Source organism: Peromyscus maniculatus, chromosome 10, assembly GCF_049852395.1.
Source record: "Peromyscus maniculatus bairdii isolate BWxNUB_F1_BW_parent chromosome 10, HU_Pman_BW_mat_3.1, whole genome shotgun sequence".
NCBI classification, from domain to species: Eukaryota; Metazoa; Chordata; class Mammalia; order Rodentia; family Cricetidae; genus Peromyscus; species Peromyscus maniculatus.
In genome coordinates, this window is record NC_134861.1 from 92,424,986 (window position 1) to 92,451,842 (window position 26,857).

At 44.0% G+C, this 26,857-nt stretch overlaps 1 protein-coding gene across 5 annotated transcripts; it reads left to right on the top strand.

Annotated features, from left to right (window-relative positions):
* The first annotated feature begins 2,810 nt into the window (after positions 1–2,810).
* LOC102907097 (uncharacterized) lies at positions 2,811–26,843 on the top strand. 5 transcript variants are annotated; one of them, XM_076546697.1, is made up of 6 exons: positions 2,811–2,957; positions 7,991–8,061; positions 11,195–11,291; positions 13,664–13,765; positions 18,510–18,674; positions 24,329–26,843. In XM_076546697.1, the coding sequence occupies exons 1-6, from the start codon at positions 2,880–2,882 to the stop codon at positions 24,449–24,451; spliced, it is 636 nt and encodes a 211-aa protein (XP_076402812.1). In that variant the 5' UTR covers positions 2,811–2,879; the 3' UTR covers positions 24,452–26,843. The 5 variants fall into 5 exon arrangements, with proteins under 5 accessions (XP_076402812.1, XP_042113612.1, XP_006975435.1 ...); XM_042257678.2 differs by having other exon boundaries at positions 2,812–2,957; positions 18,510–18,689; positions 26,587–26,843; XM_006975373.4 differs by having other exon boundaries at positions 2,812–2,957; positions 26,587–26,843.
* The last annotated feature ends 14 nt before the right edge of the window (positions 26,844–26,857 follow it).

A 26,857-nucleotide genomic window follows, 5' to 3' on the forward strand; every position in this document is an offset into this window, starting at 1 on the left:
AATCTGGTGATCAGAAGAGGCATCAGATCCCCTGGATCAGATCATTGTGAACCACCTATGTGGAAAAAGCAACAAGTACTCTAAACCATTGAGCCAATGCTACAATTCCAATTTTATGTCTAGTATTGTAATCCGGTCAAAATCCCATAGCTAGGGAAGTCATGGGCTCTAGAGTAGAAACTTTTGTTACTTTGCTAAATGGTCATGCTCTCAAAATGCCTTCTAGATACTTGAGTTCATACCCGTTGACCTGGGCTGCTCTTAACCTTGGTCAGAGAATGTTCTTTTTGCAATAGGCAGGAATCAATGGAGAGATACATAACTGAGAATAAGAGACTGAGTGTGTTCAGTCCTAAACCAGACATCTATATCAACCTCCCCCCAAACCAAGAACATCGCAGAAGAGAGAAGGGGGAAAAAAGAATGTAAGAGCCGAAAGACGAGGAGGAGTGCTGTGGAGCGTGCCGTCTTCCGGACACGCCATGGCTATTACACTCATGGACTCAGAGCGGATAGTGTTGGCTGCGCAAGAGACTGGATAGATAGATGCCTCAAGACCTCCCTTCCCCCTTTACCAGGGAGCTGATGGCGGTGGAGCGGTTCATTCATTTTAAGGATGTAGCCTCTGGTAGGATTCAAATATGCCAGTTTATGGCCCCACACCCATGCACACTTGGGAGTGGGTGATTTCTAAAAAATGAAGTTGGAAGGGAGATGTATTGAGGGAGGTCCAGGGAGAGCTGGAGTGAGGAAAGTGAAGTTATATGTGGTCACATTTCATTGTACACTGTGGTGATACATTGTGTACCCCAATAAAGCTTGCCTGAAGATCAGAGATTAAACTAGATTAAACCTAGAGGCCAGGCAGTGGTGGTGCACACTGTTAATCATAGCACTCGGGAGGTAGAGATCCGTCTGGCTCTCTGTGAGTTCAAAGCCACCCTGAACTACATAAGATTGACTCAGTCTAGGAGAGAAACAGAGCCAGGCAGTGGTGGCACACACCTTTAATTCCAGTACTTGGGAAGCACACACACCTTTAATGGCTGGGCGGAGAAAGGTATATAAGGCGTGAGGACACAGGAACTAGAAGTCTTTTCAGGCTGAGGAGTCCTAGAGGTAAGATGTGGCAGTGGCTTGTTCCTTTGTCTTTCTGATCTTTCAGCATTTACCCCAATACCTGTTCCCCGTTTTTATTAAAAGACCATTTTAGATTTCATAAAATAGTACACATATGTGAAATTCTCAAAAACCAAAAAGGAACTCTCATTAATGTACATATCACAAACCAGAATGGTGCAATACAATATCCAGTGTACACTAGTATTTTGCAAAACTGCTTCATTTAAACTCATCTCCATTAATATAGATCAGGATACTGAGTCTCCAAAAAGTTCTACACAGTAAAGGCAAAGAGTACTCCCACTCACCTTTTCTCTTGGATTTAATTTCCTTTTTCTCTGCCATCTGACTTATATTCATTCCCACCCATCTTTTACAGATTCCATCCACTTAAACATCCTTTCTTTCCCCACACCTGGGGAAAGCCAATAGTCTCTAAACCAGTGCTTCTCAACCTTCCGAATGCTTCAACCCTTTAATACAGTTCCTCAGGTTGTGAGGATCCCCAACCATAAAATGATTTTCGTTGCTACTTCCTAACTGTAAGTTTGCTTTTGTTAAGAATTGTAATGTTGGGCTGGAGAGATGGCTTAGAGGTTAAGAGCACTGCCTGCTCTTCCAGAGGTCCTGAGTTCAATTCCCAGCAACCACATGGTGGCTCACAACCATCTGTAATCAGATCTGGTGCCCTCTTCTGGCCTGCAGTCATACATGCTGTATACATAATAAATAAATAAATCTTTAAAAAAAAAAAAAGAATCGTAATGTCAATATTTTTGGAGGTATGGATTTTTAGAGGGGTTGAGACCCACAGGTTGATAAGCACTGTGTGGGAGCGTTCCCTTGGATGCTATGAACATTTGTGTCACATCACGCACAGATCTCACAGATCACTGGAGACTAGCATCTGTCCAGCGTGTGCTTTTCTGTTTACAGTTCTAGAACAACTCAGAGATGACCTTCATCCCCACCCCACCCCGCCGTCGCCAACCAAAGGCAGGCCGTGCACAAAACGTTCCACTGATGCTTGCTAAATTTATTAGTGTGAGGCGCGCGCATGAGTGTGTGTGTGTGTGTGTGTGTGTGTGTGTGTGTGTGTGTGTGTGTGTGTGTGTGTGTGTGATTTGTGTGAGATTTGAGGAATCTTCCAAGGTTGTTCTCTACATTTTTTGAGACCAAGACTCACTCACTGGGCCTAAAGCTTATCAATTCATGTAGGCCAATGAGTTTCAAGGATTCACCTGTCTCCACCACTCCCACTCCTACAGGGGGATACACGCCCCAGCCACTATGCCTTTTCCTTTTTCTTTTCTTTTTGTTTTTCTCTTCTTTTTTTAATTTTTTTAATTTTTTTTTTAACGTAGGTTCTGGGGATCCGAACTCCGATTTCCGTGGGGGATATTTTTACCTACTCCCATCTCGGCAGCCAGAGTTAAGTGTATTCCAAAACCAAGTCTTCATTCCCCCGTGCCCTAGATTGTGACTGCATCCTACGTGGGGAAGACCCGGGCTGTTACACAGCTCTTCAATGGTTTTACGGACGCCCTGGAGGACAGAGACCTCACCAAGCCGCAGCATTTTCAGAGACTGCACCTCGCCAGCTCCCAGGCCCTGGGCGGGGGGCGGGGGGTACCCACGGGTGGTCCCGCCTCCTCCCCTGCCAATCAGCCGTTCCTCGCGCCTGCGCGGAGCGGCGCCCGGGCTGCGGCGGGCGAGCGGTTAGAACGGGGAGCCGTGCTCGCCCGGGCCTGCGGGCTATGACGATCACCTACAGCTGCGTGGCTCATGGCCGAGCGGTCCTGGCGGAGCTGGCCCTGACCGGCGGCTCCTATCAGGTACCTCGGCGTCGGAGGGTTCGGCTCCTCGAGGCTGGCGCCCGCGGGGCCTCCCCTCGGGACGCGAGGCGACCTCGGAGGACTCTGGGGTCGGGAGGCCCCGCGCGTGCGCCGCCCAGGGGTTCGGCCTGGTACTGCAGGCGGGCGGCAACCGGCGGGGATGTAGAGCCGGCTCTCCAGCTTGACCGCGGAGTAACCTGCAGCTCCGCACATGCTTCGTGAACACGCAGTGGTTGCAGAACCCCCGAGTGAGGAAAGCGAGGGAGGGCCACCCTGACAGCGCTGCTTGGCGTCCCAGTGCTCAGGGTGGGAGGGCCATGGATTTGAGGTCAGCATGGACTACACAGACCTGCTCCCAAAAAAAGGGAGAGCGGGGAGCGTAGGGCAACGTTAGAGCACTTGCCTAGAACATGTGAGGCCCCGAGTTCAGTCCCCAGCGCGCACACACACGCACACACACACACACACACACACACACACACACACCTCCCCTAAAACTTGTCAGATGTCATCTAATATTGTGTCTGGACCTTAGAACCCTACAGTTGTCCCAGAGGGTAAAATGTGTTTCACTGCAGATAGATAGGCTGTAATGCCCCTCCCTGTACAGAGAGCTACTAACCTAACACAGGAAAGGGGAATGAAGAAGCCACAGAGAAAACAGCGTGGTAGCTGGAGATTTCCAAGAACCTCGTGGTGGCTAGGGCACAGAGTCTCTTTGCAGTGGCTAGAAAACTGGCAGATAATAATAAAGGGTGTGTGTGTGTGTGTGTGTGTCCATCCTAGAGAAACTGGGGAGCAATTAAAGATGTACAAATGAAAGCACAGGCAAAGATGACTTGCTTACTACATACAGGGCGGGTTGGAAAAGAAAGAACCCATTAAGAGGATATGGTTGTAGTTTATAAACAGACTCAAGGCTCTGAGCTAAGGCAGTCGTGGTACAGGTGTCCAGGAGCGGCAGCCCTAGAAGAAGCTTGGTAAATGCCCTCTAGCGTTGGCACCTGGTAGACTATGTGGAGTGAGGGGAGATTCTCACAATGTTTTTCTTTGGTGGCATTAAACAGGGAGAATATATATAGAGAGAAGGATAGGATTTAGGGGACTCGAGGCAATGCAGAAGGAAGGCTACATTACAGTTTAGAACATGCTGGATTGCCGGACGGTGGTGGCGCACGCCTTTAATCCCAGCACTCGGGAGGCAGAGGCAGGCGGATCTCTGTGAGCTCAAGGCCAGCCTGGTCTACAGGGCGAGATCCAGGACAGGCACCAAAACTATACAGAGAAACCCTGTCTTGAAAAAACAAAAAGAGAAAGAAAAAAAATTCAATACATTGTACATGTTTACTTTTCTGCCTTATTTCTGACAGCCAGAATCGGCCCAGGAGGTCCTGAGTGTTTGTCTGGGACCCAAAAGGCTGGGTCTGGCAGATGAAATAAGAGAAGTGTGTAAGGCCGCCCAGGAAGTGTACAGTGAACGGAGGGAAAGGAGAGGGTGAAGCGGTGGGTTGGGGTCACTGGGTCAGACAGCAGGCAGGTGACTGTCCGCCGTCCTGCCAGGCCTTTAGAAGAAACAGTAGAGGCAGCAGCCAGATGGCCTCGGGCCGGCTGAGCGGGAGATGAGACCACTCTGTCTGAAATCTAGGTAGGAAATGAGGAAGAGTGGAAGCGGGAAGGGTCCTCGTTCGTTGATGGACAGAGACATCCCCACATGGGTTACCCTTGTGGAAGGGATATGTGTGGGACAGGTGGGGGCTGTTAGCGGAGCAAGGCCTGAAGGGCACAAAGGGCCAGCAAGAGAGGCCTGAGCCTTGGTCAGGGAACAGCCTCTTGCCCTGAGGAGAAAGAGGGGGTGTGGGTGTGGGGCATCCCTTCAGCCTCCTGAAGTCCTTCTCCTGGCCAATCCCTTACACACTGGGATTCCTTCTTAGCTTCACATAGACATTCACACCTGTGACATCCGTCCGCTTTCAGAATTGGGTGGCCTCATAACAGACAAAACTAAGTTTCCTTCCCACAGGTTTTTCCTCATGTGCTTCCTATCTCGTTGGGTTTCCCTATTGAGACATTCGGGGTGCGGACTAGGAGTCACCCGCCATCATTTCTCCTTTTCACCTTCCATCTGTTCGTCTCTCACCTGTATGTTCTCTCTTTCCGAACCATGTTTTCCTCCCAGCCCTAATTACTTCCCACCAAGCTAACTGAAGTGACTTGTCTACCTCAAAGGCTGCTCACGTGATCATTCCCCCAAAATACCTGCAATGGTGCCGCTCTCCCACACACCGCGTTTGGTGGCCTCTGATTACATTCAGAATAAAGCGAGCACTCCTCCCCTGGGCAGTCGGCCCCTCCCTGTCCCCTGCTGTCCCAAAGTTCATGCTGCTCTCACACCACGACCCCCAAGGTTGTCTCTCTTCCTTACCCCTCTACCTGGAGACCGCTTTTCTCCACTTTGAGGCACTCTCATCTATCTGTCCTTTGAAAGTTTTCTCGCTTTTTCCTCCACTCTGTGCCTACACTGACTGGCATCTCTCTGCCAGACACCTTGACCAAGCTGAACTGGAGTCTTCCTTGCCTTGCTGTCTCTGCTGTCAGATTTCAGGACGGGGGATGCGTCATCTCTGTCTCTCCCCAGTCGAATACAAAGCCTAACACACAGTGAGTTCTCAGCACGCCTTATTAAGAGGAGGGAGCAGTCAGAGGTCAGCAGAAGTCAAATGGCCTCCCTTTGGAAGCACACTGGTGGTAAGAACACAGGAGAGGGAGCAGTCTGCAATCCAGGAGTAAATTACAGGTGCAGGATGCCTGCTGTATGAAAGGCTAACCAGAGAAGGGAAAATACAGCCTGGAGCTTTAAGAGACGGTTAGGACGAGAAGGAAAGAAATGTATCATGGCTTCCCTCGGTGCCTAAGATATTCTCCCTCCCAACCCCCCGCCCCTCTCTCTCACACACATTCACATCACAGGAGCCAGCCACTGTTACAGGTTCTGGGTTAGACTGGACTCTGGGAGTCCCATGCTCACAATCTTCATTCTTCCCCAAAGGACACAGGCCCAGGCAGGTCAGCGGCTCCGCAGCATAGGACTGTCCAAACACAAGAGCCCACGTTGTCACATGCGGGGTCCCATGTTGTCATTTGTTTTCAGTCTGGCTGTGATAGCATAGTTTATATTATGCAAAAGAGGCCCTTGGGGGAAGCTACAGAAGTGTGTTTCATTACTTATAGGAAAGCAACAGAAAATAATTTTTCAAGTGTCTTAGGAAATTCTGTCCCAGAGAATGTCTCCTTGACGTGGCAGGCTGTGGCAATTACTTTCTACCACTAATAGGCTTTACGTGCCCATAAAAGTTTCTCTTTGAAGTGTTAGTTTGTGAAAAATGAATGTTAATTAGGAGTGTGACTATCTGGGACTTTTTTAGGTAACTCTCAGATTCCTTTCATGCTTCTAAATTAAAATAATGGGATTCCACTAATGGACTACAAGGTGTTCTGCATAATTATAGTACCTTAAATTTCTCCCCCAGGACTCACCCTTACAAGGAGTAGGCAGGCACAAGTGTTCTTGGCAAATGTTACTTTGTAAAGAGAGAGAGTGGACTGGTGAGGTGGCCTGGTGGGTGACGGCACTTGACCTGAGTGAGATCCCGGGGACCCACCTAAAGGTAGAAGGTGAGAGCCGACTCCCAGAAGTTGCCTCTGAACTCCGCCTGAGAGCCACTCAGAGTCACAGGATGCACCCCACAGACACATACAGATAATAAATGAATTTTAAGTATTGATGGAACAGTTATGAATAAGGGTTTGCTGGATGTACTCAGAGAATAAGAGATGAATGTTCTTAATCTATTAACAGTTTGTTTATAGTCTGGGACCAAGGGGTGGCTCGGTGGATAAAAGCACTTGCTATGTAAGTGCAGAAACCCAAGTTCAAATCCCCAGGACTCAGGTAAAACCAGACACACAGCTTGAGAACATCTGTAATCACAGTGCTCCTGTGCAGAGATGGGAGACAGAAGCAGAATGCCCAGAAGCTCGTGTGTGTCTCTGACACACCTGCTGCGGTATTCACATACACGTACAACTTGTGTGTGTGTGTACACCTGTATGTATGAGAGGTGTGTGCTCACATGTATGTGTTCAGAGGCCAGAGGAAGGCATCAGGAGTCCTATCACCACACCTTATTCTTTTTGAGGCAGGGTCTCTCCCTAAACTTGGAGTTCGAGTTTTTTTCAGCCAGGTTGGCAGCCAGCAAGCCATAGGAGTCCCCCTTTCTTCCTCTTTGCACCCCAGCACCTTTATGGGCACACCTGGGGTCATTCCTGGCTTCCAACAGGAATACCGGGATCTGAATTGGGGTCCTCATGTTTGCACAAGGGCTCATGACAAGTGAACCATCTCTGCAGCCCCAAAACATTTTACATACAGTTTTTCTCAGCTGACTGACATTAGAAAGATACTTGAGGGGTTGGGGATTTAACTCAATGATAGAGCACTTGCCTAGGCCCTGGGTTCGGTCCTCAGCTCTGTGGGGTGGGGATGCGGGAGAAAGACAAGCTAGTTGATTGGCTCTGCTTCCCAGCCTTAAAGCCAAACATAAGATCTCCATATAAAGATAAGGCTATCTAGTGCAGGCTATATTCATGTGCTTACATATTTTATGTAACGTAGTTTCCTTTAATTCATGCAATTTTTTTTTTTTTTTTTTTTTTTTGGTTTTTCAAGACAGGGTTTCTCTGTGTAGTTTTGGTTCCTGGAACTCACTCTGTAGACCAGGCTGGCCTCGAACTCACAGAGATCCGCCTGGCTGTGCCTCCCAAGTGCTGGGATTAAAGGCGTACGCCACCACCGCCCAGCTTCATGCAAATATTTTATGGCATCTTGCCTCTGATCACTCATGAGTCATACCAGTTAGTTCTCTTAGAAAAGGGGTTTTTCTTAATAAACCAATCAGAACATTGGTAATTTTAGGAGGAAAATACTGAAGAGACATGACAATCTTCTGCAAAATAAACGCTGACTTTTTCCCCAGGAAGCAGCGGCAAAGGTACTCAGGCAAGTGCTTCTGAAAGCCGAGCCAGCGACCATAATTCAAATAGGAAGGTAAGGGAGCGCTCTCGTGGGTCTCCTCTTCACTGAGGTTCCGGCTAACAATTCCAATGACGACATGAGGAGAAGAACAGTCACTGTGCACACCAGTGTCTGGCCTCACCAGAGGGAGGAAAGGATAGCGCGATGAATGGGAATGATAGCTACTGAATTCAGGGTCATGGCTACCTGTGCAGGCAGAAGGGAGGAGCCTGCAATGCAGATGGTGTGTAGTGACATCAGTGTATCAGCAGCGTCCTAACTGGACAGTGGGGCTGAAAGAGGGTCCTGTTATTCGTCAGAAAAAAGAAACTACTTTAAAATATATTTAGTCTTATCAAGAAGAATGGCCACTGTAGTTAAATTTTACTTGAATATTACATATATTCTACACCAGTCTTGAAACCCTAGTTCAGAAACAGGTGGGTGAATCGAGAGCATTTGTTATTTTAGGTTGGTTGTTGGTGGTGGTGGTGTTTGAGACAGGGTAGCCCAGGCTAGCCTTGAACTCATGGCAATTGTCATGCCTCAGCCTCCCCAGTGCTAGAAGTACTGGTGTGGGTCACCATGTTTGGCCAGTCTTTCATGTTCTTTTTTGTTTTGCTTTTGGTTTTGTTGTTGTTGTTGTTTGGGCTTTTTTGGTTTTTGAGACCGAGTTTCTCTGTGTAGTTTTGGTTCCTGTCCTGGAACTCGCTCTGTAGACCAGGCTGACCTCAAACTCACAGAGATCTGCCTGGCTCTGCCTCCCAAGTACTGGGATTAAAGGCGTGCACCACCGTCACCTGGCTAGTATTTCAGCTTTTTAAAAAATGAGTTTTTTAAGCTGTCAAAAAAATTAGTTACAAAGAATAAATTCAGGCCAAGTGCACTTGTGGTGTCAGCTACTCAGGAGGCTGAGGCAAGAGTTCCTGACCTGAGTCCAGGAGTTCCAGACCAATATGGGAATTGTAGCAAAAATCTATGTCCAACAAAATAAAAACAAACAAAAAAAAGCATATAGATTTTGAAATAACTGTGCCTAAAAAGCAGTACCCTGCCAGCCACCCAAAATCTCCCCATCGTGTGTTTGGTCCCATTCACTACTTCCTCCCTTTCTGAATATCAGTCATCATTTCTGCTTCCTCGGGGGTCACAGTTTCTTCATTGCCTCTGTACCCCCAAAATGCATCCTCAGTGACAGGCCAGTCCTGCCTTTTTCCAGTTTCATTTCGTTTAAGCTCCTCCATCTCTTTCCTTACAGATTAATGCTAAGGAATTGATAGTTTCCGTAGTCTGGGTTGGCTGACTGCTCACACACAGATCCCATGCTCCAAACAGCTGGGGTCAGAGGCTCGGTCCTCAGCAAGACTGTTGGTGTTTGACGGTGTTTCATATCTTACTACATTTCCATTTGAGATGTTAGCAGCCGACCACACTCAACTCCCAGTGCCTAAAACCTCCCGTATCTTTGATTTTTCTCTCTTCTGTATCCAAATCCAGTCTATCAGCAAATCTTGTGCTTTTCCCTTCCTAATAGTAACAACCCACCGTCATCTTTGTCTGGGCTGTGCAAAGCGAAGTCATTTTCCTCATCTTGTTTTATTTCTAATGACTGTACTTTTAAAAGCCTTCACTGAATAACATCTGTACTTACACAAAACAAGGGGGGCTTCCAAAGTGAAACCCACAAAACAAGTTTCCTTCCAGAGTCTAATCTCATTCCTGTTTCCTACACACTGCTCTCCTCCTGCCTCTAGGCAGGATAAGCTCCTTGAACAAGACTTGGGTTTGAGATTTCCTTTTGTTTTCTCTTCCTTTCCCACTAGGAATGCTCCTTTAGGAATGTGTTATGTAACGAGTCCAGGCATTCATACTTCTCTCCCTGTAGCATGTGTGAGTAGGAGACTTTAACGTGCTCTGTCAGTTCCCATATATCCTAGATACCAAGTGTTTGCATTGTGAATATTAAAAATAGCCTCCAGATGTTCCTCCTAACCTTCTAAGCATGAATTTAAGATAGCTCTCCTTTTCATGCCGGGTGTCCCAATCCGATAGCTAAAGCACACAGGCTGCAGTGGATAGTGGAAGCAGCCATTCCTTTCCATCAGCTTCTTCCAGGACCATTAAACATAAACCAGATATGGGCGCTTAGGCCTGAAATCCCAGCCCTGGAAGACAAGGGCAGGAGCGTGGAGAGCTAGGGCTACCCTGGGTGGCACATTTACTCATATGATCTCTTTCGTGAATTTCTTATCTCACGTACATCCAATTTAATATTTGTCCATATCTGCTGCCCATTAACCATCTGGAGATGCTTTATTCCAAAAGACTGGAGTCTAGGCACCAAGCAGTGAATGATGGAGGCGCTCCCCAAGAACCTGCCAAGAAGTTGGCATTGTCAGGATAAAGCATACTTTAGCAAACTGTGACAAGTTTGATGCTCCTCTCCCCAGCTTGTCCTGCCCTCTAGACACTTGGCATTGACAGTTCACAGCTTCAAATTCTAACCCATCAGAATGGAAAGCCAAGAAGTGCACAATTAACTATGTCTACCTAAAAATGTATGGAGAGGAAAAGTCAGTGCACACAGTATTCTACTTGGTCAGATTATTTAACAATGTGATAATCAGATCATCACATTTCCTCTTTAATATAATCTCTTTGCATTGGTGTAATTTTAAATATATATTTAAATTGTATACACTTTTGATTTAACATAGTTTTTCAAATACACAAAAGCTCTCCTAGATATATGTGCTGTGCAGCACATCTGTAATCACAGTACCTGGGATGCCAAGATACTGCTGTGAGTTCAAGGCCAGCCTGAACCACATTGACCAGCAATGCCCTGCCTTGAGAAACCAAAAAGTTACCTGTTTTTTCAGGTGTAATAGTACATGCCTGTAACTAAGCACTTGGGAAGCATTACTGTCAAAAGTTTGAGGCCAACATAGGCTGCACAGCAAGTGGAAGGTCAGCCTGGGCTACATAGTGAAGTGGAAGGTCAGCCTGGGCTACATAGTGAAGTCCTATCTCAAAAATAAAAAATGACATATAAATTATGTATATATTTTTATACCACAGAGACTGCTTGTAAATGAAAAACAAGTAACTCAGTGTGTTGTACTCAATTTCTCCAGTATTATAAACAGATACATTCTTTTCAAAGCTACGTCTACCATACTCTCTTTATTGACGGAATCACTTATTTATGTGCTACAGACAATGGCTTGGATTCTATGGCACCATCTGCATTTCTTAAAAAAGTAAGTAACTGTCTCTGCTGCTGTGCTGACATTCTAAGCTGCTGAAGTTAGGAGGTCTCTGTCCTACGGGTCATTAGTAATAGTGTCACTAACCAAAAACGGGTTGCTCATCTCCTGCCTGTTTGCAGAGCCCTTACTGACCTCAGGGACTTAGCCCCATTCTTTGTCTGTCTCCTGGTTCCTTAAAGCCCCCACCTCAAAAATACAGTCTACAAAGACCTTCCACTGAGATCTATTAGAACCTCTCCTTTTGCCAAGCGGTGGTGGCACACGCCTTTAATCCCAGCACTCGGGAGGCAGAAGCAGGCGGATGGATCTCTGTGGATTCGAGGCCAACCTGGGCTGCAGTGTGAGTTGCAGGAAAGGCACAAAGCTACACAGAGAAACCCTGTCTCAAAAAGCAAAAAAAGAAAATAAAAAACCCAAGAACCTCTCCTTTTATATTCATTTTCTTTTTAAACTTAAGAAAGAAATTAAATACAATAACACATATAATTCATAAATATGCATAGGGATGTCAGTGACCAAAAAATTTTAGAACAATATTCTAGAGATACTCCTGTTATAGTATATAAATCAATTATTGGAGCTAAATGAAAATAAATATTAATTTGGAGGTTTTTTATTCTTTGGGAATTTCATACATGCATGCAGTGTATTTCAATCATATTCAGTTCCTACCCTCCCCAGCCACTGCTAGATCCCCCAGCACATTACACACAAGAAACAGTGTTTATTTGTTTGTTTGTTTGTTTTTGTTTTTTCGAGACAGGGTTTCCCTGTGTAGCTTTGCGCCTTTCCTGGAACTCAGTCTGTAGACCAGGCTAGCCTCGAACTCACAGAGATCCGCCTGGCTCTGCCTCCCGAGTGCTGAGATTAAAGGCGTGTGCCACCACTGCACAGTGTTTTTAAATTAAGATATATTATCTCTAGGGAAAATGTGAACAGAATGGCCAGCAAATATGCACTATGGCAGAGTGAGATGTCACGCATTTCAGAGGGGCTATAACTGCAGTAGATCCCACCTGTCACTCCATGTCTGAGCTCAGCCAATAGGAGACTTCAGAAAAGGCAGTCTAAAGACAGACGCTAACCACTGTCCTGGGGGTTTCTATGGGAGCTTCTTATTTTTATTTTTTATTTCTTTTTATGTTCATTTTATGTGTGTCAGTCTTTTGCCTGCTTGTACATAAGTGCACCACATGTGTGCCATCCCCATGGAGGTCAGAAGAGGTACAGATCTGCTGGAACTGTAATTACAGATGGTTGTGAGCCACCATGTGGGTGCTAGGAACTAGATGGTCCTCTGCAACAGCAGCAAGTGTTCATAAACACTGAACCATCTCTCTAATCCCTCTTTCTCATTTTTGAACGTAAATGTTCCTAATCTTCAAATTTATATATTACCAAGTATATAAACAAGATAAATATTTTAATAAGAACGTTGACTCCACTAGTTCTACCAGAGCTACTAGTAGTTCTTGTCCCATCACATTTATGAATCATGCACATATTTCATCTCTTCAGCACAGAGTACATTGGCACGGCCCCCATTGTTACTGTGTAGAAAGCTGGAGGGTAGTTCTCTCTGCACTGACAATGGCCAGAGAGGAAAGCATGTACCCGAATTCTTTTCTCTCTGCCCTTTACAACAAAACATCCCAACTTTACCACCCTTCTGAAAACCAGGTGACTCAAAACTGCTAACCAGGTCATGTCTACCAATATTTCTGAGAGGTGTATTATTAAGTACAGACAATTGCCGGGCAGTGGTGGCGCACGCCTTTAATCCCAGCACTCGGGAGGCAGAGCCAGGCAGATCTCTGTGAGTTCGAGGCCAGCCTGGGCTACCAAGTGAGTCCCAGGAAAGGCGCAAAGCTACACAGAGAAACCCTGTCTCGAAAAACCAAAAAAAAAAAAAAAAAAAAAAAAAAGTACAGACAATTGTCAAGATTCTTTTTCGAGGTGTTGAAACTGTTTATGACTAACATTTGATAGAAAGGCATGGCACTTAGCATGGTTTTGTGATTTCTGAGTTGATTTTGAAGTCAAGGGCAGGAGAGAAAATGATAGCACAATTTGGAAAATGTCACAGGTCTCCCCTTTGCATGTCCTTGGATACCCCAATGGAAGAAGGGAATACCTGCAGTCAGACTCTATGAATCTCTGGTTTGTCCAAAACTCTAGATAAGCCTGTGCCACACACAGTATTCATAACTGCCATGTCTTAAAGTAGAAAAGATGCCCTGACACCAGAAAGCCCCCAACGTTTCCCAAGTTTCTGCCATGTTTTGCTTCGAATGAACATTTACTCTGTTGTTCTCCACTTGGAATTAGCCATACAGGTTACATATTTCCATTAATTTCCCCAGGTTAGTGATATTTTTACAAGAAATCCTTTGATGTCACAAGAACATTTTTTCCCTTCAAACGCACTTGCTACAGATTTTCAACGAATACTAGCACAGCACATGGTATGTACCTCAACTTACATCCTGAGCTCATCGATGCTACTGACCAGTTGGTCGTAAGAGTGGGAGGGAAGGGGGAGAACTGTTGTAGGGTGCAAAGGTTCACGCTTGGGGTGTCTGCAGAGCAGCAGAAAACACAGCTCATGCTACCAGTCATTCACCATTCTTATACACAGCCATTTCAGAAAGAGGGAATAAATACAAACGTATATATTTGCTTATTTTAGTTTAAAAGTAAAAGGATAAACCAGAAAGGCTTAGATGGTTGCCTGGATGGAATTAGGGAGAGAAGGGTTGAGCTGTCAGGGAGGGAAACTAGGCCTCTCGGTAGAAAACCTGTGTCCAGGGCTGGAGAGATGGCTCAGAGGTTAAGAGCACTGGCTGCTCTTCCAGAGGTCCTGAGTTCTATTCCCAGCAACCACATGGTGGCTCACAATCATCTCTAATGGGATCTGATGCCCTCTTCTGACATAACGTTATCATGTAGATAGAGCACTCATATATATAAAATAAATAAATCTGTTTTAAAAATAAAATAAAACCTGTGTCAAAAACTTGACTTTTTTTTTAAAGATTTATTTATTTATTATGTACACAGAAGAGGGCACCAGATCTCATTACAGATGGTTGTGAGCCACCATGTGGGTGCTGGGAATTGAACTCAGGACCTCTGGAAGAACAGCCAGTGTCTTTAACCTCTGAGCCATCTCTCCAGCCCCCCAAAACTTGACTTTTTTAACCATGTGAATATTTTAATTGCCAGGCAGATCTCTGTGAGTTCAAGGCCAGCCTGGTCTACAGAGTGAGTTCCAGGAAAGGCACCAAAGCTACACAGAGAAACCCTGTCTCGAAAAACAACAACAACAAAATACTATTAAATTAAAGTTTTAAAACTTCTCCTTATTTGTGAGATGTCATTAAAGGGCAAGTATTCTAAAATTCCATTTACATAAGATGCCAAGAATAATTAAATTGCTTGAGCTAGGAAGTGAAGTACAACTGCAAAGTAGAGAAGAGAGGGAGGGCAGTTGATGTCTATGTTCGCATGTTCAGTTCAGGAAAAACGAGAAGCTACAGGTGAATGATGATGCCCATCACCTAACAGTAAATGTAGCAATGCCACCAAACCGCACACCTGAAATCATTACAGAGTAGAAGAAGGAAAGGAGAGGAGGAGGAAGGAAAGGGGGATGAAGAAGAAGAAGAAGAGAAGAAGAAAGAAGAGGGGAAGGAGGAGGAGGAGCAACTAATAGTTACCACAGGAATTAGTAACCATCTCTCAGTAACAACCTTACATGTAAATTGCCTCTGCTTAGACAGCCGGACTAGATTTAAAAACTAGGTCCAACTCCCTGTGCTGTCCAGGAAATAGAGCCCACTGGTAAAGACACTCATAGACAGAGGCAATGGATGGGAAGCAATCTGTCAAGCAATTGGAAATTGGAAACAAGCTGGCATAGCTAGTCTGATAAAGCAACTTCAGACCAAATTGGCCAGAAGAGATAAGACCACTGCATATTAATAAAGAGACCAATTCATCATCAGAAGATAGAAGAATTATATATGCACCAAATGTTAGGAGTCCCAATTTTATAAAGTAAATACTAATAGACATAATATAATAATAGTGACTTTGTTACCCACTTTTGTCTCTAAATATGTCATCTAAACTAAAAATTGACAAACCTCAGATGTAACTGCACCATAGATCAAATAGACTTAATAGAAATGTATAGAACATTTCCATCCGACAAACAGAGCACACATTCAACACATGGAACCTTCTCTAAAACACACCATTTTCTAGACCACACATCAACTCTTAACAAATACAAAGCAAGTAATCTCTCACATCTTTCCAGATCACACTGTGACAAAAAAACTACAGAAACAACACAAAGACATGGATATTGAACAATATACTCTTGAATAATCAGTGAAGAAATCATAAAGAAAATCTTCAAGTTCCTAGAAAAAAATCAAAATGAAAGCACAATTACCAGAATCTGTGGGATATAGCTAAGACAACTTTTTAATATTTTTAAATTTTGTTTATTTATTAGTGTTGGGTCTTATGCATGCTAGGCAAGTACTTGACCAGTGAACCAAACTCTAAGGCAATTCGAAGAAGAACACTTATAGCTCTGGGTGCTTACATTGAAAAATCACATCTCAGTGAGAAGGCTCGGCAGAGAAAGGCACGTGCCCGCAAGTCTGATAACCCCACGTTCAATCCCCAGAACTTCCACAGTGGAAGGAGAAAACCTACTCCTTCAAGTCTCCTTCGACCTCCACATGTGTGCCATGGTGCATGCTCTCATACGAAAAAAAAAAATAGTCTAAAACTTGAAAAATGATTTCAAATAAATGACCAATTTACACACATGTGTTTGTAGGTCATGACACTAGAAAGGGCTGTAAGGAAAGAGGAAAATATCTTAATGGAAAGGGTAATTAAATGATAGGAAAGCAAGTCAGAAAGGGGGACTCTGGAGGGCAGGAGGAGAAAGAGAAGCAGCGGAGGCGGGGAAGGGGAGACGAGAGTATAATGCCGCATGTGTGAAGATGTGATGATGAAGCCCAACTTTGGATGCTGGGAACCCAAAACAGTGACTAAAAAATAAAATTCAAAACAAAGGCAGAAGGGAAACAAGCTATTCCTCAGTTTATAAATGTGGTGAGTCAGCCTCATCACCAGGTCAGGTAATGCTGGCAGCAGTGACATCTCTGTGGGGACAGGAGCCACTCTGCCTGGGGACCTGTCTGCGGAGGGCAAAGGGAGACAGCCAACACAGCGGAGGAGAGGAAGCAAGCGGTACTCTGAGCTATGAAATGACAGTTACAGACTTGTCTGCTCAAAACTCTTTTCTATGCAAAGTCAGTAATGATTTTCCGAAGTCTTGTTTCGGAATAGTTCATGTTGCCATAGTTATTTGAAATCATCGGGTAAAAAACGCATAAGTTATTTTTGATGGAAGTAAGAGAAAAGAAATGACATGGAAGAACTTAAAATACATATTAATAAGTGAAAGAAGTCAATGAAAAGGCAAGCTGGGCAGTAGTGGCGCACACCTTTAATCCCAGCACTCGGGAGGCAGAGGCAGGCGGATCTTTGTGAGTTCGAGGCCAGCCAGGTCTACAGAGAAAGGAAAGGTGCAAAGCTACACAGAAAAACCCTGTCTCGAAAAACAAAAAAAGAAAGAAAAGAAAAGGCTACATTCTCTACTGTTCAGATTATGTGATGCTCCAGAAGTCATCCCACTGCACATGAGTATCTGTCGTTTCCAGGGCTGTGGAGACTAAACAGTAAAAACAATAGGAGGTCAGAGGGTTTTCCTGGCCATAAAACTAATCTGTATGACCTTTAATAATAGATGTATTGGGACTGGAGAGATTGCTCAACAGTTAGGAGCACTTGATGCCCTAGGAGAGGACTCAGGTTCAGTTCCCAGCACCCACATGGCAGCTCACACCTGTCCCTAACTCTAGTTCAGGGTTCCAGTGCCCTCTTCTGGTCTCCAAGAGTACCAGGAAAACACACACAGAGAGAGAGAGAGAGAGAGAGAGAGAGAGAGAGAGAGAGAGAGAGAGAGAGAGAGAGAGAGAGAGAGAGAGAGAGGAGAGAGAGAGAGAGAGAGAGAGAGAGAGAGAGAACACACATCAATGCAGACAAATGCAATAATTAACGTTTTAAATAATGGTTATGTTTGTCCAAACCCATGAGGTGGACACCACTGAGGATGGACTGCCTGACCTGGATGAAAGTGGGTGTCACTGAGAGCACCAGAGGCTTTCTTGCCTCAGAGGAACAGAACTTGGGATACCAGGGTCTGAGGTGACCAAAGGCCACCAGAGCCACTCCAGGCCAATATCTTTCTGGTCCCTTGTCTCCCAAACTTGAAGAATGACTTTAATGGGAGGGTAAGTTTTAGAAAGGAGTTTGTTAGAAGTCGATAGTGAGAGAAGGAAAAGGTGAGGTCAAGAGAAGGAAGCAAGCAGTGTTCCTGGGCACCAGGGGTTGGGCCCAAAAAATGGACTGCCACCGTGGCTGGCTATAGATTAATAAGCCATTCATTTGTTTATTTGTTTGTTTGTTTGTTGTGATTGAGGTGTGGGGTGAGCTGGTCAGTCTAGCTGACCCCCCCACAAGGTGTCCGTGTACCTCTCCATCCCAGGTAACTGAAGTGGAGTTTCGATCATTCCTTCATTTGCACCTTCCAGGCAGCTGGGCATAAGGAGAGAGAGAACAAGAAGCCAGATGAGGAGCTAAAGTCCATAGCACTTAGGGCATTTCTGTCCTCCAGCCAGATCAGAAGACATTCCAGCTTCTGTCCATGGACAAGGAGTGAGGTCCCTGTGCATAAAACTGCCCGACACTCTCTACCTCCAAACTGGACTCTCTGGCTGTCAGCTGTAACAAATGTTCCCCTCCGTGGAGGATGTTGGTAGTAAACGAGGCTGTGCCCTGTAGCAGCAAGGGAGGAATCAGGAAGCTGTATTTTACAGTGAACATGAAATGTCTCTAAAAGCAAAGTGATTAAATAAACCATTTAAAGAAATCACCCATTCCTTGTTGGATGCATTGGTCTCCCCCTCCCTTCTTTGTGTGTGTGTTTTTCTATTTTGCAGGATTAGAACAGGTCGATTTGTGGTGTAGTTGATTCCTTATAAAAATGAGATGTGCCCTTGACAACAATGTGTTTCACTAACACAAGTTATGTTTTTGTTCTACTTCACTTCTGTGCAGATGGAATACAATACAAGTCAAAGAGACAGCAACACAGTGTCCACAGTGAAAAGTCAAGTGACTGATGTAAAGAACATTCTGTTGAGAAACATCGATACAGTTTTAGAAAGAGAAATAGAAACAGTGAGCATCGTCACTGAAGGAGCAGAGGACCCCCAGGCAACGGTAGGCAATTTGCATGTACGTTGACCTCCAGTGTGCAAAACCACAATGTCACTACCCTGGAGACAGCCTGCTCAAAGCAAAGACACACAGGGCTGGTGGGAGACAACACTCTGTAACCAAAAAGAAAGATAATGGAGTGCAATAGAAATACTGAAGAATAATTTCAGGGCTGCAAGCCGGCTCACAGGTAAAGGCACTTGCTGCCAAGCCTGACCACTTGAGTTCTGTCTCCACAACAAAAAGAGTGAAGGAAAAGAGTGAAACAAACTGTCCTGACCCCCAAACTGGCCTGTGCCATGCAGGTGCACATATACATGTACATGCACATACACTAAGTAACCTTTTAAAAACAATAATTGGATAGTAAATGACATTCGGGGATTATTTTTAACTTTTAGGTGTGATAATCATGTATTTATGGTTTTAAAAATCATTTAGAAAAATTCATACTAAAATGTTGTGGCTAAAATTACATAATATTAAAGGCACAAGCCTTTAATCCCAGCACTCGGGAGGCAGAGCCAGGCGGATCTCTGTGAGTTCGAGGCCAGCCTGGTCTTCAGAGCGAGATCCAGGACAGGCACCAAAAAGCACAGAGAAACCCTGTCTCAAAAAAAAAAAAAAAAAAAAAAAAAAAAAGACATAAAGACATACTCTCTGAGCATTGGCTTCAGGCTAATTGGAGAAAGGGCTGCAAGTGAGGCAGACTTACCCTGCACGGACAACTATCATCTCTGGTGCTGAGTAGGTAGGGCCTCATCACGCCATTCTGTCAACTTTTGCATGTCTCCCAAATTTTGTAATAGTTTAGCAACTAATCTGGACAGTTCCCTTCCAGCATCTTCAACTAATCTTTAGTCATCTTTTCTGGAACGTGGCCACCATGAAAAAGCAAAGTTCACACACACACACACACACACACACACACTGAGCTCTGCTGATTAACTCATTTTTTCCCTTCATCTCATTTTTTTCAATTAGAACTTTTTTAACTTTTATTTATTGGTTGGGGGTGCGGGTGGGTACTCGAAGTACAGAGATGTGTAGTGATCAGGTAACAACTTTCCTGAGTCTCCCTCTACCCTGTAGACTCCAGGGACTTGCCACCAAGCACCTTCTCAGCTAAGCACGCTGGGATCTCCTCTTTGGCCACATAGACAGCCTAGCCTCTGAGTGTGGTTTCTGGCTGCATTCATACTAAAATGGCAGCTTGAGAAGTCACAACAGAGGCCATGTGGCTTGACCCTTCCTCATGACAGCATTTACATGTAGCAGTGTTCCACTTGAAGTTCCTTTGATGAACTAGTTTGTAACCTCAATCAAGATGTGAAAGGGCCTTCCTGCCGGGTCTTCTCATGCACTCCCAACCCTGGCCCCGGGGAACCACACGTCAGTTCTGTGCTCCCACAGTTCTGAACTCTGTCTTCAGGCTTGGCAGCAAGGCCCTCACCTGAGAGCCGTCTCATAGGCCCCAGCATTTTTTATTTTATACTGATGAGATCTTTACCTGTTCTTCTCCAACCTGGTCTTGTAGTTCGATCCTCTTTCTGAAACAGACGGATCCATTTACCGTCTTAAGAAATGCCATTACTTTTCCTAAGCACAATCTTCTTGACCTTTGTCATCTTGATCAACATTAACACTGATTCTATCTTTTTTTGTTTGTTTGTTTGTTTGTTTTTTGTCTTTCGAGACAGGGTTTCTCTGTGTAGTTTTGGAGCCTGTCCTGGATCTCACTCTGTAGACCAGGCTGGGCTCAAACTCACAGAGATTCACCTGGCTCTGCCTCCCCAATGCTGGGATTCTTTTTATTAACTTCCTTCCATTTTCCTGTCACCCTGATCTTTTGCCCTTCCTCATTCTGAGTTTTCTGTATTCTGAGCAGTACTATGTTAATATATATTATATATTATAAATATATCCCTTAGACCTTCTGACAAAATTTTTCTGGGACAGTGATCTATAGATTGTTTTCATCATGTTAACTTTATAAAATGTTCCTGAAAGCTGGGCATGGTGGTGCATGCCTGTGATCTCAGCCTTCAGGAGGTAGAGGTAGGCAGATCTCTGTGAATTCAAGGACAAAGCTCTGTAGAGAGACCTTGTCTCAAAAATCCAAAAATAATTAAATAAGTAAATGAATGAACAAAATATTTCTGAGAATACATTTAAATATATGCATAAATTATATATTATCTTAGAATATCACATATATAATAAAATATACAGAGACAAAAGTTAAAACATGATAAAATGAAATTAAATAAATTTTAAGAAAATAAAAACTTTTACTCATAAAAAATAATGTATTTGATAATGTGATTAATATTATAGCAAGTTAAATATTACTGTTTTTACATCCAAATAAGCAGATCGTGTACTCAGAACAGAAGCATATATGCATATATTCTCGTATTGTATTTGTCTATATTCTTTCTTACCTATATTAATCAGGACCTCGACAGGAATGGTGATATTTGAAATACTCATTTCATTCTAGTGGAATGAATACTCAATTGTTTCCCAATCAGCTGTTGATTTTATATTCAGATTTTGGTTCAATCCATTTACCAGTTTATGATAGCTACTCTGTGCTATTCATTTGCTAGAAATTTTATCAATGTTAAATGTTATCAAATACCTTTTCTACATTGATAATGATTTTTCTTCTTTAATCTAATAATATCATAAAATACTATTTGGATTCAGTGTGTTTGGTTGGATGTCTTCTAAGACTCAATATTTTGTAATTGTGTGGTTATTGTCTCCAAAGATTGTATCTAACCATTGATACAAACTACAAATATTTCCATATTATTTGGTCTGTGTTATTCCCATGGGTAGGTTTATTTTTCATTCCTACCCTTTTATGACTGTAACTAGCTGGAAGCAAATGGCTTGAATACTCCCTACTTGAGGCTTATATACTTAATCAGATATCTACCACAGGCCATAATATTTAATTTATTATTTGTGTGTGTGCACGTTTGTGCACCTGTGCAGAGAAGCCAGAAGGGACCACCAGCTGTCCTCCTCTGTCACTCTCCTCCTAGTCCTTTGAGGCAGGGTCTCTCCCAGAATCTGAGGCTCCCTTTTTCTCAGCTGGATTGGAAGCCAGCAAGCCCCAGGCATCCTATCCCCACCCCCCGCCCTCAGAGCTGGAGTTACAGGGCACGCTGGACAGTGGGGTGGGAGTCAGGACTGCGCAGCAAGTGCTTTTCAGCACGGGGTCGTCTCTCCCACCTCCAGAGCATTCTCAAGTGGAGGCAAATGCCTTAGTATAAAGTCAGCACTCTGAAGTACACGGGAATGACAGTACATTGACAGTGCTGTACACCCATCACCTGTGTCTAGTTCCAAAACGTTCTCACCTCCCCCAAAAGGAGACCTCACCAAATAGTCCCGCCCCAGACCACAGGAGATTGCGTTCTGTCTCTAGTGGCTTACCTGTAGAGCACATTCCATAGAACCTGAATCATACACAAACTTTCCTATTTGTCTTCTGTCACCGGAGTGTTGTAGACTTAAATTTTATTGATGCTGAAGCATGAGTAACTTCTTTACTCCTATGGAAATATATTCCTTAACATTCCATATACCCCATTTGCTTGTCCATTAATGAAACTGATAAACATTTGGGGCTTTGTATGTGTTGTTTTGTTTTGTGGTGCTGGAGTCAAATCCACTTCAAATCAAATCCACATGCTAGGCAAGTGCTGCACCACTGTACTATATATGCAATTCTTGGTTTTTCAAGACAATCTTACCATGTAGCATAGGCTAGCCTCATGCTCAACAATCTTTCTGACTCAGCCTCCCAATTGCTAGGATTATAGTCATATGACATCACATCCTCTATTGTGAATAATGTAACTACTAAATTTATGTACAGGCTCATTTTTTAATACATTTACTGTATATTGTGTATGCATGCGTAACACCGCCATACCTGTGTAGAAGTCAGAGTACAACTCGTGGAAGCTGGTTCTTTCCTTCTAGCATAGGGGTATGGGGATCAAATTCATGTTGTCAGACTTGGGGGCAAGCACCTTCACCTTCTGAACCATCTAGCTGGCCCCACAGGTTCATTTTCTTTTCAATAAAACTTTTTTCAAAATTAAAAACATTTTTCAAATTGTCTTTTTAAGGCATGGTCTCTCTATGTAGCCCTAGTTGTCTTGAATGAAACCCACTGTGTAGGCCAGGCTGGCCACAAACTCACAGAGATCTGCTTGCCTGCCTGCCTGTTTCCAGAGTGCTGGGATTAAAGGCATGCACCACTATACTTGGCTGCCAATTCAATTTTCCATATACATGGGAATCAAATTGCTAGATCATGTGGTAATTGCTTAACTACCTAAAGAACTGCCCAACCATTTTCTACAGTAACTGAATCATCTCAGCCTCCTGCCGTATCACTTCAACATTTGCTTCCTATTATTACTACTGGTGTTGCTACTGTAGTGACTATGATGCCTTGTGTTATTTCAAATTTCCTTAATGACAACAGTGTTAAGTGCCTTTTTATAGGCTTGCTACCATTCTGTGTGTCAAGATTACATAAATCATTGTTCAAGTTCTTTGTTTGGAATCACATTGTTTTTGAGGCAGGGTAGACTTTTAATGTACATTTTTAATTCATTGGCCTTCAATCTTCTTTTCTATTGTTTGGGCCCAAAAGTCAACATCGTATCCAATCTTTCAATGCTCCCCAAAGAGATGTATCCCAAATGAGTGCAGATTTACTTTTAAAAGAAGAATGAAAATACCAGCATAGAAGGTAGCTGATGAAACAGAAAGGGCCCACGGTCTAGGTGGAAGGAGTTCAGCCTAGAGTAATGGAGGTGGGAATCCGAGACCTGAAGAGGAGGCTGGATGGGCCGTCCTTCTATCTCTACTTGCAAACCTGCCAACAGTTGCCTGCTGACTGCAACCAGTACCCACAAAGCACGACTGCCGTTCTGTATTCCATCCTTTCCTTCTACGGGGACAGGTTCAGTAGGCACTTGGTGTTCAAAGCTGTCACAGATGATTTTAGGGAATACTTGCCCTACATGGGTCTTCATATCATCTGTACATTATGTCCACGTGCTTTTATAGTTTTGTATAATGACTACAGCTCCTATTTTTTTAAATGGCCTGTTGTTAATTATGTTATGTGTGGTGTCTATGCACGAGTACAAGCACCCAAGGCAGCCAGAAGAGGGGTCAGATAACCCTGGAGTCACAACCAGTTGTGTGCTGCCTCATATGGGTGCTGGGATCCAAATTTGGGCCCTCTGCAAGGAGTGCTCTTAACCACTGAGCCATCAGTCCAGCCCATGCTGTCTCATCTTGTACCACTCAGGGTTTAAGAGGACTAGTAGCTGATGTAGCTACATGCCTCAGAACTTGGAGAGTTTTAACTCCACAGAGATTTGCTTTTCGTTGTATGAAAGTCTAAGGTGAGCTTTCTGTGAACAGCCTTGGCAGTCCAGGCTCTCTATCTGCTGTGACTGTCAGTGCCTTGAGCGTGGGAATCTTTCACTTTCATGGGGCAATTTGTTCAACAGTGAGTGAAGACATCTTTGCTTATTAGCCACTTCAGCCCAAAAGTGGGAGCATGGCTTTATTCATCTCTGACTGGTAAGACCTACTTTCCTGTCTCTCTGTAGATATGCAGCATGTGTCAGAGAGAGGAGCCTGAGATGGAGTCTGGGACTGGAGGTCTCTTGGCAGCCACAGCTGTGTGTGATGGAACCTGCACTGTGGACAGGAACTGTCAGGCCAGCTCTTGACATCTACAACCAAAGAAACCCTGAAGAAAATAGTCCAAGTAGATGGAACATGAGAGCAGATGAAAAGCCCAAGTTTCAGGAATAGATGCTTTTTCTAAAGTGACCACTTTTTTGGTTACTTGAAGGCAGTCACTTGAAGTAAATATTGAGTGCAGCATTGTTGGTGAGAAGTAGTTGGATTCTGGATACATCTGTAAGGTGTTAAAACCTAGTGTTAAAACTGCTAAAATCCTGAAGATGAGGTGAGAAAGCAAGCCCAGGGAATCTGGGTGCTTTGGCCCTTGTTCACACAAGGGCTGGAAACTGCTCTCCTCCTGAGTCAAGGAGCAGCATGGAGTGAGCTTTCACTGTTCCCAGGCTCCAGCTCTTATGCTTTCTTCCTTTCAAATCCAGCCATATAATTAAATTGACTGTTATATCTAGCATTTCTAGGTGATAGTACTTGGAAAGATTACAGGAATACTTAACCCATCATACCCACGGGGCTCTCCTATGGCAAACGAGGTGGCACCTGACCCAGAAAACATGGGCACAAAAGCATTTCCCCCGAGATTTCCTTTTACCTTGCTGTCTTACCTTACAATGCCGACTTCATGTACACATCTCCGCTGCAAGGAAAAAAACATCCTCTTTCTGAAGTTAAATAGAAAAGGTTGTCCAGAAAAATGGAGAATTTCATTGCCATGGCTGTTGAAAGACAAGAACTCACTACAGACCCAGTCTGATTTTGCACTCACTCTGCCTCGGCCTCCCAAGGACAGATATTACAGGCATGCACATCTTGTCCAGGCAAAAGATGAAATTAGGCTGCCATGCTTTATCATACCACCTGGATAGCAGACTCATTCTCACAAAGTTCTGCTTTGCTGCCTATACAAGGATTGTCTCTTCTTGTCTTTCTATAGATTCCACTGAATGGTCTTTAAATAAAAATAACTTTGAGCCGGGTGTGGTGACACGCGCCTTATAATCTCAGCACTTGGGAGGCAGAGGCAGGCAGATCTCTGAATTCAAGGCCAGCCTGGTCTACAGAGTGAGTTCCAATCCAACCAGTTCTAGTTATGCCATCTTCTTCTGACCACTGAGGACTCCAGGCACACGTGCCAACAAAGCATGCACATGCATAAAATAAATCTGAAAGAAAAAAATTTAAACAATAACTGAAAAGCAATGTGAGACCAGGGCTATGGCTCAGTAGTTAAGAACATGGCTGCTCTTCAGAAGGACCCAGAGTTCAATTCTCAGCACCTCCCATGACAGCTTTCAACCATCAGCAGCAGAGACCAAGTCTAATCTTCAAATGGCTCACCTTTAACGACCTTTCAATAGCTAGTGCCACCTTCCAAAGACACCTCCAGGCTTCCAAAATAGCTCACTAGCTGAGGAACAACTGTTCAAAAGACTAATATAGAGGACATTGCAGATTCAAATCCTAACAATCTCCAATTATGAAAATGGCTAGTAAGTAACAAATTCTCACAGGGTAGTCATCTTAGATGTGCCATGTTCCCTTCCTCAGTAAATCCTCACAGTCTGGGGCACTGCACAGCAGACCTCATTTTCTCCATTTAAATTGTCATGAATCTGGTAAACATTTAGCCTACTGTATGCCATGCATTGTCCCAAGAATGCATGCCATAATGCCTTCTCCTATCTAACATCATATGACATTTACTTATTAACTAGAAATAAAGAATTGAGAACATGGGGGCTGGAGAGATGGCTCAGCAGTTAACAGTGCTTGCAGCTCTTCCAGAGGGTTCCAGCACCTGTAACTTCAGCTCCAGGCAATTCAATGCCACACACAAATAAATCTTTAAAAATAATTGAGAGCAAGGTGTCTAGAACAAAAATGTGGTAGAACTTTAAACTTGGTTATAAGGAATCCTTTCAGTAAAACCACAAGGAAAAGGAAAATGAGAAAACTCGCTCAAGGTCCCAATGTTAAGTCCCAGCTCGGCACAGGCACCTAGAACGGAGGTGCTTCACTTTACAAATCCGCTGGGTCCTAAGGACTGCTTCTGGAATTAGTTCAAACTAAACTATCAAATAGCCTTCGTAAGTATTTGAGTGTGCCATTAAGTTCAGAAATAGACAGAAAAAGAAGTCTAAGTTTGTATTTATTTTTATTTCAGGCTGAAGAATTTGAAAAAACAAGGAAGATTCCCAAGAGGATATGTTGGAAATGCTTCAAGATTGTAATTACCACCCTTACAATTCTCCTTTCAATCATTATCATTCTTTTAAGAACACACATAATACCCACCTGACCCTTCCTCCCCCCAAAGTACCAATAAATTGTTACATGGAATTAGAGTTCTGCATCCAGCAATAAATTGTTACATGGAATTAGAGTTCTGCATCCAGTAATAAATTGTTATATGGAATTAGAGTTCTGCATCCAGC